The 15,536-nt window shown below is 49.3% G+C and overlaps 1 protein-coding gene across 9 annotated transcripts in view; it reads right to left on the reverse strand.

Moving 5' to 3' along the window:
* Positions 1–15,536, reverse strand: part of WDFY4 (WDFY family member 4) — a 285,777-nt gene that overhangs the window by 29,013 nt on the left and 241,228 nt on the right. For 5 of the 9 annotated variants that reach the window (XM_072806363.1, XM_072806362.1, XM_072806360.1 and 2 more), the window contains 5 exons: positions 14,001–14,043; positions 12,731–12,850; positions 10,634–10,751; positions 8,910–9,019; positions 707–860 (listed from right to left, as the gene is read on the reverse strand). In XM_072806363.1, the coding sequence (XP_072662464.1) occupies positions 707–860; positions 8,910–9,019; positions 10,634–10,751; positions 12,731–12,850; positions 14,001–14,043 (545 nt within the window). Of the gene's footprint in view, positions 1–706; positions 861–2,734; positions 2,845–8,909; positions 9,020–10,633; positions 10,752–12,730; positions 12,851–14,000; positions 14,044–15,536 lie in introns of those variants that run through there. The other 4 variants (XR_012020969.1, XR_012020970.1, XR_012020971.1 and 1 more) reach the window with 4 other exon arrangements.

Consider the following 15,536-nt stretch of genomic DNA (forward strand, 5'->3'; position numbering starts at 1 on the left):
TTGTCCTCTGAGGGGAGAGTTGCCCACACCCTGCCTCAGGCTCTGACCACACATCCCCTTCCATCAGTCACCCTGATGTTTGTTGCAGAGGCTCCCAATGTACACACACAGTCACCAGGGGACCTGTTCACTGGGCTTCCTGAAATGTTTGTTCCTATTCCAAACTAATGAGAAGGCATGGTTCATCGTGGGATGGGGCCTGAAGACGAGGAGGAGCCAGTATCCCCATACAACCACCTTTAGATGCCCTCCAGCTAGCAAACTCTCCCAGCAGACCCGGCTTCTCTGGGTCCAGCTCCCAGAGTCCAGGTTAACCCATTTGCGGGCCATGGAGGAAAATGGGGACACAGAAGGGTAGGGGCTTACCCAATGTCATTCAGGAAGGCAGGGCCAGACCTGGTTGTTAGCAGGGCTTCTCACTGCAGACTGAGACCCTGGAGACCCTCACAGGAAGGGTGTCAGGTGGGTCTGTGGCTCAGAGCCATCCTGGCAGCCCAGGGCCTAGTGTCTTTCCTTGGCTCCCACCTCATCCTTGAGTGCTGCCATCAAGGGGAGACCTCACAATGACCATGCTGGTTTAGTGAAGGGCCTTTTCATTTAATTGCCCAGCAAAGTTATTGATAAAGTTAGTCATTACCAATGAGCTTCAGAGGAGTGACCCATGTACTGCCCAGCCCTCCCTGGCTACACCCTGGCCTCCACTCACCAAACTCCACGCCGTTGCAGTTGATTAGAAACTCAGGCAGGTAAAAGAACTCTGGAGTCAGCTCCCTGACATCACTCATGTTGTCTCTGGAGGCCGACTCCCATGTGTTCTTCACACTGTGGAACATTCTGTCTGCCACATCAAAGCTTCCTCCCTGAGAGAAAAGGGGGCTGATGTGATCACTTACATGTGGTGAGAAAGATGTGCAGGCACTGCCTGTGTGGTCTCCTCTCATCCATAGCCACTGAGGCATGGGTTCCACCATTAAAGCTTTCTTTCCATTCACTCCCACACATGTTCGTTTGCCACTCCACACACACGTGCCATGGCTTTTTTATGAATCTGTTCATTCAACCATTCTCTGGACCCTGGCACTGAGGCTCCCCCAGAGGCACTGTTTATTCTCCATTTCAGAAATCTAGGTTCAGATCACAGACAGGAAAAGCACAGCCATTCATCTGACCAATTCCCCGTGTTTGTGAAGGGGCCACTCTGAATCAGGCACAGGCAGGATACAAAGAGCCCACTACAGGACAGAGGGTGGGTCAGCCATTCCATGTGGAATCAGGGCAAGCTTCCTGGAGAAGTGGGCCCCTGATGAGTCTGCAAGCCTGGTGACAGAGAAGAAGTCAGAGTGTTCTGAGCAGAGGCAAGGCCAAGGCCAGGAACAGAAGCGGAAGAAAGCAGGCTAGGTCAGGGTGCTGCTGATATCTAACAGAGCAGCCTAACGAGACAGAACAGGTTTGAGGACAAAGATCTGGAGGCACACCAGCCACGCAGAGACATGAAGCTGGTTCATGAAGACATGACGTCTGCACACTCTCCACAGCCAGCCCTGGTTCCAAGGCCCATTTCCACAGGTGGCCTGATGTATCCCAAGCTCGGCAGCTTGGATCGGACCATGTAAGACTTAAAGCAAATTCTTTCCTTGGATTGCCTGCTCCTCTCATCTGAATCATCAAATCTCTTTAGTTGATGCCACACTCTTTATCAGGTGACCTTGTGGGTTGAGAGGAGGAAGAAAGGTCCGGTTGGAAGAATGAGGATGCTGGGGGCAGAAGGACTTCAAGAATGAGTTTCTGAAACTGGGCTTTGGGTCTACTTAAGTTTAGGGACACCCCAAAAACACCGCCCTAGGATTGGATAGTTCACTTATCCCCATCAGGGCTGGGCCTTTGTTCTATCAGAACTTGTCCTCCTTCTGCCAATTTCTGCAGAGTTTTTGTGGCCCGAGAACAAGTGGGTAGATACCAGAATAACAATGCCCTCCTCTGCATTGGGGCCCCTGAGGCGGGGGATGAAGGGTGAAGAAGGGGCACAGCCTTCTCTTGTCAAGTCTACCCTATGTCAGGCACTTTACACAGAGATGTCAGCTCTTAATCCTCACAGCAGATGTGTCAGGAGGGAACTGTACTTCCATTCTGCACACCAGAAAACTGAATATCCTCAGAATATATTGGTTTTCCCAAGGCTATCAAAGCAGTGGATGGCAGAACCAGGTCAATCCCATGGATGCTACTCCAAAGAGCATGCTTTCTTTGTCTTTCACAGAAAGAGCTGAGACCCCCTTGCCCCAGCTTACTGGGGGAATCCCCAGGGCTGGGGACCACGTGATCTCCTACATGTGGGGCAAGGGGGTCTCAGCCCTTTCTGTGAAGGCAGAACCTGATGCACACCTGAGGCAAGCCACATTTGGACATCTTGGTGGGTTGGTCAGTTTTCTGAGTCAGATTTGAGGATCCAGTGAGGTCCCTGGATCGTCCTCTGCACACGGACAGGGACACTGAGAAAGCCAGTTGCCCCTGGGGTTGCAACGGAACACAGTACACTGGCAATTTAAGGATGGGGCTTTTCTCCAAGGTCACTTTGCTCTTGGGTTGAAATTAGGGGATGATGCCCACCATCAGATTTAAATTGAAATGGAAACAAAATAGGGTGAGAGTGTTTTTAAATAAATCTGCACCTAACAAGTGGCTCATTGAAACATATTAAGAGCTTTGCATATTTAATCTGCAGCCGGAGCCTTACGTCTGCAGGAGATTGATGCCTTCTCGTCCTCCTGGATTCCTTTTGCAGCTTTTATGAGTGCTGATGGTAATCTCCTGAGAAACAATATGATTTGGTAATAAAAAGATTACCTGTATTAAATAAAAATAATATATACATAGGAAATATTGTTAGTGCTACAAATCTGGTTAAAGATATTACCACAAAGAAAAATGTTATTTTTTTCACAGCTGTCTAATGCATTTTAGCAAAAGTAATATCTTTAAAACTTAAGCCTGTATTATTTATAAAGGAAGCAATAACCGATTTTCCTATTTCCTATATTAATAAATGTATTTGCATACATTTGTTTCAAAATTAATGGGTTTTCTCACCTCTGCAATACAAAAGAAATGCCAAGTTCCCTAGAAGAAAAAGAGGAGCTGCTTTGTTGCTTATACTGTAAGTCTGTGGGTGGACACAGACTCTGGGGGCTACCAGCAGTGAGTCTCAGCCAGGACTGGATTCTCAGGAAAGGAAGGAAGGGGAAAAGGAATAGAAGACAGAGAAAAAGAAGGGAGAGAAGGAGTGAGACAGGGAGACACAAGGAGGGTCCACAGAGCACCACCATAAGGAAAGTCCAAACCAAAATAAAATAAAACCGCAACAAAATTAAGTCTAGAGACCAGATGGAAACCAAACAATCAGGGAGAATTACTAAGTCAAGATTTGCTCCTAAATCTATTTTGCAGATATTCTTGAATATCAAGAACAATGAATCCTATGCATACCCAACATGCTGAAAAGATAATAGTAAGATTATTATTATCACGAAGGAACAACCTCTTGTCAGCAGAAGACTTTTCCCATGTGATATTATAAGAGCTAGAAGACAAGGCAGCCAAGGCCGGAGGTTTCTGAGGCAAGAGGTAAGGCTTTGGATTTTATGCCCAATTGACAATCACTCCTTCATGAAGACGCCAGAAAGATATTCTGAATGTCTAAGGGCTCAGAAACAATATGAGCCTAGGTATCCTCCCTCAATTAAAATCCTTTACGGAGGTGTAGAATTTTGCTAAGAGATGAATCAAAATTGAAAACAAAAATAATAGAGAGAAATGGCCAATAAGGACTTCCGTTGGACACAGACGGGAGTTCAGATTAGAAGAAAGTACACGATCATAGTACATCTATTAAAACTGGAATCGGTCTTAAAAGGATGCTATGTATTAAAGGCACTACTCACTGTGTGCAGGGCCATGATATCCATGTGCACCTATGTTCCGGGGTGACCGTTGTGGGTGTAGAAATGTGTGTGAGCCTGTGAGTGTGCATGTGTGTGCACCTGTGTGTGAGGTACCTCCTGCAGTGCCAGGTGCACACAGGAAGAGGTGCCCCAAGAGCCCCACCCCGACTCCGCTTGCCCTTTGCAGGCTAGACATCAAGGAACAATCCTTGGCTTAGGTCCCAACCTCAGTGTGTGTGGGGAAGGTAACCAGGGGCTCATAAGAAGACAAGGAGGGGATCCCTGGGTGGCGCAGTGGTTTGGCGCCTGCCTTTGGCCCAGGGCGCGATCCTGGAGTCCCGGGATCGAGTCCCGCGTCGGGCTCTCAGCATGGAGCCTGCTTCTCCCTCCTCCTCCTGTGTCTCTGCCTCTCTCTATCTCTCTATGCCTATCATAAATAAATAAATCTTAAAAAAAAAAGAAAGAGAAGGAAAGGAAAAAGAACTGAAAAGTTATTGGGAGCAGAAGATAAGATATGGGGGGAAGGGAGGAGGGGTGGGGTCCTGGGACAGGGGCAGAAGGGAAAGAGCAAGTGCATCCTCAGGGCAATTTTGAGACACCACCACCACCAAAGACATGAAGGGGCCAGCGTGTGCAGTGGGGGAGTCTGCAGGCTTCCTCAGAAAATGCCAGACTCTTAACATCCCATCAGGAAGCTGAGCTGTCAGCCCCATAGCGCATTTGGGGGCCCCGTGTACCAGCGGGGCTGCCTTGTGAGTCTTGCTCTCATTGGAGGGTGGGCTGACCCCAAAGAAGCCATTAGCTGTCCCCCTTTAGGATGTGGCGCTTCCCTCAACAAACAAAACGCAGGGGGATTTTGAAAAGCCTGCTGCCTACTCGCATGGGAGGATGGTAGACTTACCAGGGTGCTTGGAAACCAGCCGCAGGGCCTTCCTGGGGCACCTCACCTCATCTTTACCTCCTACTGAGGCAGGGGTTATGTTAAAGGAGGAGGAATGGAGACTCGGAGACTCGGCTCTTCAACACTAGCAATTAGAAGGTTCTAAGGCCAGGACTTCGTTCCGGGCCTGCCTGCCTCCACTACAGGATTCTTTTCTAATGCTCCTCCTCCAGGCGGCATGATGCTAATTAAGCCTTTGTTTTGGGCACAGCTTCGGGCCCAGGACCTGGATCTGCAGCCCGGCACCCGGGAGCCGCCAGGAGCCCCGATCTCCACTCTGCGGTTAGCGCACGTCTTAGTCTTCCCCGCCGACCAGCCGCCGGCCCGGGAGGTTGGGAACACCCTCCGCACTGCCGCTGACAGCCGCCCCCGCCCGGCCGTGACTGCGGCCACACGGCCTGTAGGTGTCCCTCGCACGGCCGCTGTGCCCTCCTGTGCCCTCTCCGGGGCGCCGCTGCCTGGCCCTGCCCGGGAGGCCCCGCGCGCTGGCCAGGGGAGGGCTGGGGGCCCCGCGCGCTGGCCAGGGGAGGGCTGGGGGCCCCGCTCCGGCGCACCGTGGTCTCAGGCCTCCGGCCTGCATCTCATCACGCTGCCTGTGGCACGTCACCTGCCCCGGTCGCCCGGGCCGTGCCATCTCTTCTGGGTTGTGACGGTCTATCCTTGTAAGACGGGTTTGAGGCGGAAGATCAAACACAGAAACCTCAGAGGAACGTGCCGATTCCAAGAGCAGCTCAGAGTTCAGAAGATGCAACGTGAAGGGGAAATAAAGCACACCTCACGGCCAGGGATGGGAGGGGCCACACGGCAATCCCAGCTGGTGTGTGAGAGGTGTGCCCTCTGTCCACACCCCGCTCAGGGGACAGGCCGCAGCGCCCAGCAACACTGTGTCCCTCCCCCTCCCCCCGCACTGGGCCACACTGCGAGCCGCATAGACCCAGCTCTCCGCACCAGAGGCACTGGCGCCGCGAGCCACTGAACCGAGCAAGCAAGTCCCTCGGGCTTATTCACACTAACAGGCAAGAGGCAGTTTACTTCATGCAAAACAGGGAAGCATGCCTTTTGCTACACTGACTCTTGCAGGCACACCTGGCCTGGAGACACCTGACATTCTCAGTTCCCTGCTCTCCAGATAAGTAAAACAAGAAGGGGGTGCCTGGGTGGCCAGTCGGTTAAGCATCTGCCTTTGACTCAGGTCATGACCACAGGGTCCTGGGATGGAGCCCCACATCCGGCTCCCTGCTCAGTGGTGGAATCTGCTTCTCCCTCTCTGTCACTCCTCCCCTGCCGCTTGTGCTCTCCCTCTAAAATAAGTAAATAAAATCTTTAAAGAATAAAATCAGAAGGGCTCATGTCTGGATTCTATACCTTTTCCACCTTTCTTACTCTTCCTTATCCCGTGGTCCATGCTGGGGAATGGAAGTCTAGTCTGTTGAGAATATGGTGAGGATCCTTTCCTTGTCACCACACAGGGGTGAAGCAAAGGTCTCTTAAGAAGAAATGAACCTGCTCCCTAGATGGCAGGGTGGAATAGAGGAAAGAGCCTGACTCGAGGAAGATGGCAGAACATTCCTCAGGAGGTCTGTGAAGGCCCCAGGACTCCCAAAGGAGATCAGGTGTATTCCCCCCAGCCTTTTGCCCATGCCCTTGGAAGCTCAAACTCATCTTTTAGTCTAAGGAAAAAGCAGAAGATAGTGGGTTTTTCTTATGGCCCACTAGAAGAGGCAGTTAGAAGTAGCACACATGGGGAGCCTAAATGATTTCAACTCAGATGGGCCAACATGCCACAGATAGATTTGAGCCAGGGAAACCAGGAATCACATTGGACTTCAATATGGAGCCAAAGGGCTGAAGCTAATGTAACTACATGTATACCATCCAAAAGCAGATAAAATGGGTTCTGGCCATTTTGCACTGGTTTAGAGCATCTCAAACCAGTTTGGTGAGGTCACCAGTGGATCAAACTAGCTTAAAAAAAGCTCAAACTAGTTGTGACTAACTTCAGAGTGGCCTTAACCCAATATCTTCATGGAATTGCGGCACACCTGTTTCATCTGGCTAATGCCATCCTGGAATGCTTCTATACAGTCCAGACTGTCTTGAATTAGCTTAGCCCAGAGGGGACCAGCTTGAAGTTCAGGCTTACTCAGATTTGATCTGGCTGATTGCAGGGAGAAGAAGGAAGGTAACAATGATTGATCACCTATGCAGTGCCCAGCCCTGACCTACAGGCTTTACCCACATTTCCTCATCTAATCTCAACAGCTCAGAGAGTTGTGTATAATTAACCCTCACTTCCAGAGATAATGTAACTTGCAGAAGATTCTGTTATCTGTGAAGTAGCAGAGCTGGCATATAAATCTCATAGCTGGTGCCATTTCGATTCCACTCTGCCTCTTGTCCATGTGAGAGGACCTTTAGTAACAGGTAGAGATGGGGCTTTAGAGCACGGGACCCAAGGGACAAAAGAGAGCGATTAAAGCATCCAGAACTGCCTGGAGGGAATGCCTTAACGGAATGGAATGCACCACCATCATCATCCACTGTGATCGTCACTTCTTGTGGATTAATGAGCAACATCTGGATGGGATTCCTGGCACGGGCTATAGCTCTGGGACCATTTGTTCTCCAAACCAAACTTACTTAAAATGCTTGTTGCCTGAGAAAGGCTCAGGGGAAGCACACTTATTATTTTTGAGTGATGAATTTCCATGGAGAGGAGTTTATACAATGTCTAGACAATCTATGCCTTTAAGGATGGAGAACACTATGCCAAGACACAGAAGACAGGAGGGAGTTTGTTCCTAGTTGGAGAAATCACTTTGACCTTGTCTACCCATTCCTGCCTAGGGCTCAGGAATTGGATTTAGTGCTGATGCGGCCTTTGGTCTTTCAGGGGCAAGGTCATCTGACCACAAGTGTGGCCTTGTTGGTGAGGTCAGACCAGAACCCACAACTCCTGGAACGCTCATATGTTCCGTTTGATGTACTTCGCTATCAGAGTAAGTCTGTGCATATTCATGGCCTGTTGCCCGCCATAGCTTATGCCTTCCTCTCCGCAGGACACTTGTGAGGCCTGGAGCAGGTCAGACCCTACTCTTGGGCTGTGTGCTGCACTCACTTTGGGGCTGACTGAGCCAGCTGGTTGCAGCTGGGTTGCCCAGTGGCTCTCCCCAGTCAAAAGCTATGCCCCTGGGACAACCTGGGAAGCAGGAGCCCAGTGATAAGGTCAGAAAGAAAAGAGAGAAAATTAACTTCTAGCCTGCCTGCAAAGGACTCTATCCCAGCAACCCCACGTGCCTTCCACAGCACCACCCACTCAGAGCCAGACTTGCTCACTTCACACTGGGTAGGGCTGCCAGGTAAAACACAACGGGGCCCAGCTATACTTGAATTTTAGATGAACAACAAATAATTTCTTAGTATAAAAAAATTCACTGTTTATCTGAGATTCAAATTTACCTGGGCATCCTGTGTTTTGTGAAATCTGGCAACCCTACACTGGCATGATGAGTGGTCTATTGCTTTATGGGTAGGTAAGCTGGTTAATTTCTTTCTCTGGTTCAGCTATTCCTTATTCAAATATTTTGTCCTTTTAAGCCTTTCACCTTGTACTTAGGGTAGCTGTCTCTGTTCTGACGTCGCAAGTGATATTCTTGTCACTCTTCCTTCTCTGTGTTTATTTTTCCAATTTCCGACCACCTATCTTCAAGGAAGTCCTCAAGCTTTCTGCTTTTCCTTTTCCACTAAAACCTATTTATGTTAAGTATTCCCTCCCCCCCCCCCCATATCTTTTATTCCTTATTTTTAGAGTCTTTTTGCAACACTGTTGGGCAGACACGCAGGTCACCGCAGGTCACTGACAATGACAGCCTGCCTCAGCTGGACCACCTAGAACCCTGGAGTCAGCATCAAGTGGGAATCCCTAGCTGAAGATTGGATTTCTAGCAGGGAGATCCCTGCTTCATCCAAGCCTAGCTCTTAGTCTGTGAGATAAAGTTGTGTGTGTGTGTGTGGGGGGGGGGGGAGCTCACCTGCAGAGAGCAGAAGGCCTGGGTATAGGGTGGCATCCGGACCAGGTAGGAGGCGACAATGATGGCCGAGGAGTAGTGAGTGTAGTAGTGGCACTGGACAGTCATGTCTCCTGCAATGAAAGGATACATCTGGGGTGGATTTCCCACCTGGGCTGGGAAATCCTATAGACACACAGGCTCTATGATCCTCAAGCATGAGAACAAGCCCTGCTCAAGAGAGCACCTGCAGGCCACTGGAGCCTTGGTTCTGCTCACAGATGTCATTATAATTTGGCCAGTAACCCCCAGTGGTGAAAAGCCTATTCAAGACCTTCAGCTGCACCCTGGGTCCTCAGTGTCCCACTCTCAAGAATGTGGGCTGAGCCAGGCTCTTGGAAGTCTGGACTCCAGATTTATGGGGAAAAAATGCTTTGGTCTTCTAAGTTAAGGGCTATGTAGCAAGCCCCAACATGCCTACCATCCCATCACCGCAGTCGGCAAAGGCCTGACCCAGCTCCCTGCAGTGACTGCTCAGCCATCTGCTGCCAGCCCCATGCCTAGCCCAAAGCCCTTCCTTGTGCCAAGTCAGTTGTTTGGGAGGTTGGTGGAGGAACTTGTACAATGTCCCAAACCCAATGGGCAGCTCCAATGCACACCCAGGGTGAGATGGGAGAGAATAGGGCCAAAGCTAGTGAGATCCGACGCTCCCTTGGTCTGCCTCTGTGAAAAGTGCCTGGCCACGCCTGGCTACCAGAGGAACAGCACCTGGGTGGGGGACCTGGGGGAGCCCTAATGATTGAACTTCGGCCTCAGAAGGAAATAAGCAGGGAAAGGAGGGGCTTGCGCAACCATCCACATCCTCCCATCTCCCCTGAGCAAGTCTGAGTGCCAGCCTCATGTAGTGCAGGGGTCCCAGGCAGGCCTCTACGGGGCTGTGCAGGATGCGGCAGGAGCCTCCTTACCCTGCTGAGAACCTGCTCACCTAAAGCAACGGTTCAATAAGCCTTCCCAAAGCACGCTGCTTCTGGTTCCCAAGGGAAATTTTCATGGTTCATGGATGGCTCTCCCTTATTTTAAATTACATGTTTATTTCAAAGTGTTTGAAAAAACCAATATAGCAAGGATCAAATGCATGATAGATAAATGTCTTTTTAAAATACACTCATCAAAGTTTAGAAGTGAATAGATCAAAAGAAAAAAAAATTAAGGCAATAAGAGTTCAAGTCTCCTGTGAATGTGGCAAAGATTGTGCAGATGAACAAAGTTTGGGAAGTAGGTTCTAGAGCAAGACAAATACTGGCTCTGCTGTGATCTTGAATGTGTTGCCTGAACTCTCTGAGTTTAATTCCTTCTCTTCAAAATGGACCACTGTGTTTACGAAGGCAGGCTGGCCTGTGCCTGGAACCTAGAAAGTGCCGAGTGAATACACTCTCTGCTTCTGCTTCTGCTGGCCCCTTCGGTGGAGGTATTAGCTCTTAGCACAGTAGTTCTCAGTCCCTCCAGACCTCACCACAGCCGTACTTAAGTCAGGATTTCTAGAGGTGAGCCCTGGACATGAGTGTGTTGGAAACCTGCGCGGGTGATGCCTCCGTGTAGCCAGGGTGCAGGCCAGGGCACTAGAGCTGTCCCCTGTCCAAATGTCATTGTTTCCACGTTAGGTGAGAGCCTAAACAGTTACCAACGACCATTTCAAGGCATTCAGATGAGCAACACTGCAGAAAAATGTCAAGCTGGGATTTACCTACCTTCGGTCTTCTCCACTTCTTTAAACCTCTGGATGAATTTCAGCTTCCTTTCCTTGGTCTGAGCCCCCATGGGCTTTGAGAGATCTCGGAAAGTCTTGGGATTCATCAAGTTCAATGTCTAGAAGGCAGATGTGTGGTTCGAGTTAACTCCCCTCAGACCCTCTTGTACCCCAGCGACACTTCAAGAGCCACGGTCTTTAGTTTTATGGTTCTCTTTATTGGTTTATTGTCATTTGGTCTGAACCCCCTCTGGCGATTAGCAGGCGTGCTGGGGTTTTACGGCCCCAGAGCCAGAGATCCACAAAGACTTAATAAGGGAGAGGAGGAAAATAAAGAGGAGGGGAAGATTGAGTTCACACTGAACCTGTTCCAAGTTGACCCAAATTAGAACATCACCACCACTTACTGAAGAGACTTTCAAAAGAATCCCTGTTGTCCCGGAGGCACTTGGCTCCAGCCCCCACAGAGAGCACTGTACGCTTCAGTAGTTCATGGTCCTTGCCAGGGAGCAAGCTGACTCTCTAGAAGTTAGCAGTCCTCTGTTCCAGGGGGAAATGTGAGCCCCCTCCCTTCTGGGCAATGACAGCATGTAATGTAACCCCTTCCCCTGCCCTGGAGAAGATCATACAAGGCAGTGGAGACCTGAAGGTTTTAAGGCCAGGTATCCTAGGATTGTTTGCTTTTAGCAGAGATGTTCTACGTGTTAGCAGAGGAGCTGTGTATTCCCCAGGGTTTTCATGTCTGATAGAAACTGTTTCTTTATTCTTCCTTTCCTTTTGGCTAGCAGTGAACCACTGCAATCCCCTGGGCGGGCAGGGTGTGTCCCCATCCTGCACCTGCAGAACCAGGCGTGGGGGCAGAGGGAAGCAGGCAATTCTCACACCCCGGTGACAGATGACCCACCTGGAGAGCCATGCTCAGCCACGGCTGGTTTTGCCAGGACAGACTGGGGCTTCAGAGCTGCTAGATCTTCTGATTCTCCAAAAGATATTGGAGAGCCAGATTTTAAGGAGAAATCTCCTGATGTTTAAATACGGGTAAGTAATCAAAATTTCAAGCCAAACAGAAGGGGCTTGTAAACCACCACTTTGCAGCATGTGAGTTAAAGCTGGGATTTGCATGTTTCATTTTTGAAATACCTCAGCCTCAGATGGATCATTAGGGAAATAAAAGGCAACATATGGATGGCAAAAAAAGTTTTGTGTTAAATGTCTTACATCAAAAGACTGAGGCCCCTTCTCCCAAATCCTAGGTATGGGCCTGGATTCCAAGCAGCCCTCGGCAGGACTGGCAAGGGCTGGTCTGAACCAGGACTTATTCACCTTTGGTCTTTATACACTAAGCCCAACACACCTCTTGATGGCCAGAGCCGAGGTGGTCAGGACAGTGCTCTACAGCCAGGTCATTCCCAGCAGTGTCACTGTGGCCCAGCTGTGTCAGCTTTCTTCCTCCGTCCCCTGCCTGCTGAGGTCCAGGGGCACAGGCCAAAGGATGGAATGATCTGGTCTTGCCATCAGCTCCCCCTGTCCCAACATGTCTTGGTCCAGATCCTGGGTGACGTCCACATACCAACATCTCAATGGGAAGTAGTTGTTAGTTGTTTTCTACGACAGGCTACAGGGGAGTAGTTTGTTTTCATTGGGTCTCTGGGTCTCTCTCTGGGTCTCTCCTTTCCTCCACCCCAGACCCACCCAATATATGTTGATTCAGGAAATAAACTCCGTGGCCTACTTCACTGGAAGGACCACCATCGGTCCATGGCAGTGTCTCAACAGATGGGTATCAGCTGCCTTGATAGTAGTGAAAAAGCCAGGAAACCCCCTGGGGCACATGTGAGCAACTGTCCTCTTTGTGCTGGTCATCCCACAGGTGTGTGTGTGCGGGGGGTCCCCTTCCCATAGGTGGAGCTAGACAGGAACTCAAACAGCTGGTTCCTGTCTAGCAAAGGCCTCCTCAGGGGTGAGGGCTGAGCAGCCGTCAGGCCCAGGTAGACCGAATCCCCCATCATAGAGGCTCTGCGTGCTGATCTAGCATGCTCTGGTCTTTAGGGTCAGAAAGCCTCAGGACATCTAAAGAGTATCCACGGGAATACTATACCTGTGAGGTGTAATCAGCCAGGACCCAGGGAAACACTGGATACTGCATATAGTCATTGTAGGTCCTTCCAGCCACGGTGTTGAGGTACATAAGATATTCGAAATTGCTGATGTCCCTTTTCTACCAGAAGGAACAATGAGGAGTTAACCAAACATGGCTGGCATCTTCCTAAGGGCCATGGGGGTCTATCTCTCAGCCCTCTGCAGCCCTCCCCATGCAGGTGAGAATAGGCGCACACACCTCCACCGTTCCCGGTGAGCCTGCTCACAAGCCGGGCCAAATCAGGGAGGCCATACGAATTTCAAGGTGAACTGAAGCAAAGTCGGCCAGGAAAAAATCGTATGTATATACATATGCGTACATATATATATAGCTCAATAGTCCAAAGCCAAGGATAAAGCCTTCTTTTGTTTAGTTGTTGGGTGTGATACTCAAAAGTTGATTAAAATAAGAGCATGGATGCTGTGGGTGAACTTACTGCTGACCTTTTTATGATTAAAAAAAATCAGCTGAGGGGACCTTGCAATCACAGAGAAAGAAGCCTTCAGAGGCTGAACAACTGTCTTCCTCTGGGAATTTAGGGATTTTCTTTTCTGTCCTGTCTTATTGGGACAACACTCATTGTTAGGGCCTTAGAATGTGCAATCAAGGTATTGATTTGTACAGGGACTCTATTTTGGAGAAATTACCAAGGCCAATGAGTGAATGAACAATCCTGTAGAGCTGTCACTTCCTACATGGGACCTGAATGCTATGATCTCCCTTGGCCTCTCGTGGGGAAAGGATTTTGGACAAGAATGACCAAGAGATAATTTCTTGTTGCCATGTGATCTCTAGGACCTACTCTCTTGGGCACCCTGCCTTTCACTGAGAATCACTGGCCAAATGTCTGTTCATTCAAGCTGAGAGCCATGTAGGTCTTCCCAGAACAAGAAGGGAACGCTTGTGCCCCTCTGCACTGTGTCCATTTATAAATAGGTGTCTATCTGCATGCATGGAGCACATGCACATGGAGGGACGTGTCTACACACACACACACACACACACACACACACACACACACTTCTGACTCCAAGCCTCAAGTACTACTTTCATTCACTGAGATCTTTTTAGGGAAGTATTAGGGATATTTTGGTAAACTAAAAAAATAAGATCCCTCCTGCGTCACCCTCATGCTTTGTCTCTCCATCACTGGGGCCTGAGCTTTTTTATTATTTGCCTTCCCAGAGGGTCTTCTCAGACCTAGAGTCCTCTAAGGGGGTCACTATACCTGCCACCTCTGCAGCATGGTCCTATCGGAGCCCGGGTATCTCCTGTGGGGCAGAAAACAATGACAGTGACCAAATATCTCAATTCACAAATGAGGGGAGACATGGGAACTTCTGGGACTCTGTGGGACCAGGGCATCCAGGAAAGCCACAGACTCCCCAGGGCATATAGCAGCTCTCCCAACAGGCTTACAAGATTATTATACAAGCTCTGCTTGCCCCCACACTACCCTACTGAAGGTTGGGCTCTTGTGGTTAATTTTGCTCTGCTGTGATGCTGGAATGTTCTACTGCTGCCTTAAGTGTGGCCTGTGGGGAAGTCCCAGGGCCATGAAGAAGCAGGCTCAGAGGCCTCCCTGGGGCTCCCATAGCCACGCTTCAGCCTTCTTTACCCATGTACATGTAATATATGTGATTATATTATACTGCACATATGTGACTATACTACATGCACATTTTAAAAATGTGGAAGGCCACAAAATATAAGAGTCTTCAAACTACCACTCCCAATCAAGAAGTAGTTAACGGTTTCCAGAATCATTTTACCCGTATACCTGCCTATATGCTTATATCATTGCTGTTGTTTTTTAAATTGATGATACATGAGATAATCTTATCTGTGCTTTGTCACTGGCTTCACAGTGGAGTGCAGTGGAGTCATCTTGCATTGCTCTATAGCCTTCATCTCTATAGCAGCAGGACCCCATAGTACAGATGGATTGGGACTGGTCGAGCCTGCCTCACGGTGGGTTTTGTCCTTACAAATGACCTTTCTGTGACCACTTCAGGTCATAAATCTCGGGATCTTCTGTGAATGTATCCATGAGAGAAATTTCTGGCAGCAGTACTACTGGGATAAAAAGTATGAGCATTTTCAAGTTTGCTACATATTGCCAAACTATCCTCTTAAAACGCTGTACTGATTTATGTTACTACAAATACAATTAAGAAATACAAATCAAACCAAAGAAATACCATTTTTGATCAATGTGGTAGGAAAGGGTTTAGAAGTGCCACAAGATGCTGTGCTGGGAAGGGCATGGGGAGGGGTTCTCTCCACATGAAATGCCCCTTCTGTTCAGTACGGATTTATAGAGCCTGGTTCCCTGACCTCTGTGGTAGCCCATGGTTCCTTTTCCAACTCTGTTTTCTTCCCCCGCTGTCTCCTTGAGACTCTGTTCTACTCTCAAGACCTGTGTTCAAGCTGTTCCACCAAACCAAAGCAAATCACGTCTCCCCTTTCCAGCCACTTCCTCCTCCTTGGTCCCATTCAGATGCCCACAGATGCCAACCCACATGCATTTTATGTTCCACTCACCTCATGTGCAGCACACGAGGACCCTTCAGGCCTCCATCTGGACACGGCCTGGCTGCCCAAGTGCCCTAACAGGGGCAGTGCCCTTTCGTTTTCCCACCATAGTACTGCCAACCTATACTCTGTCTTAGGCTTCCCATCCCTCTTCATTCAATTCTTTCCTTGGTAAGTTTTTATTATAGACAGAATGCAGCTCCCAGGCTGGGCTTCATCTCTCCCTTCG

This window comes from Canis lupus, chromosome 29 (genome assembly GCF_048164855.1).
Source record: "Canis lupus baileyi chromosome 29, mCanLup2.hap1, whole genome shotgun sequence".
NCBI classification, from domain to species: Eukaryota; Metazoa; Chordata; class Mammalia; order Carnivora; family Canidae; genus Canis; species Canis lupus.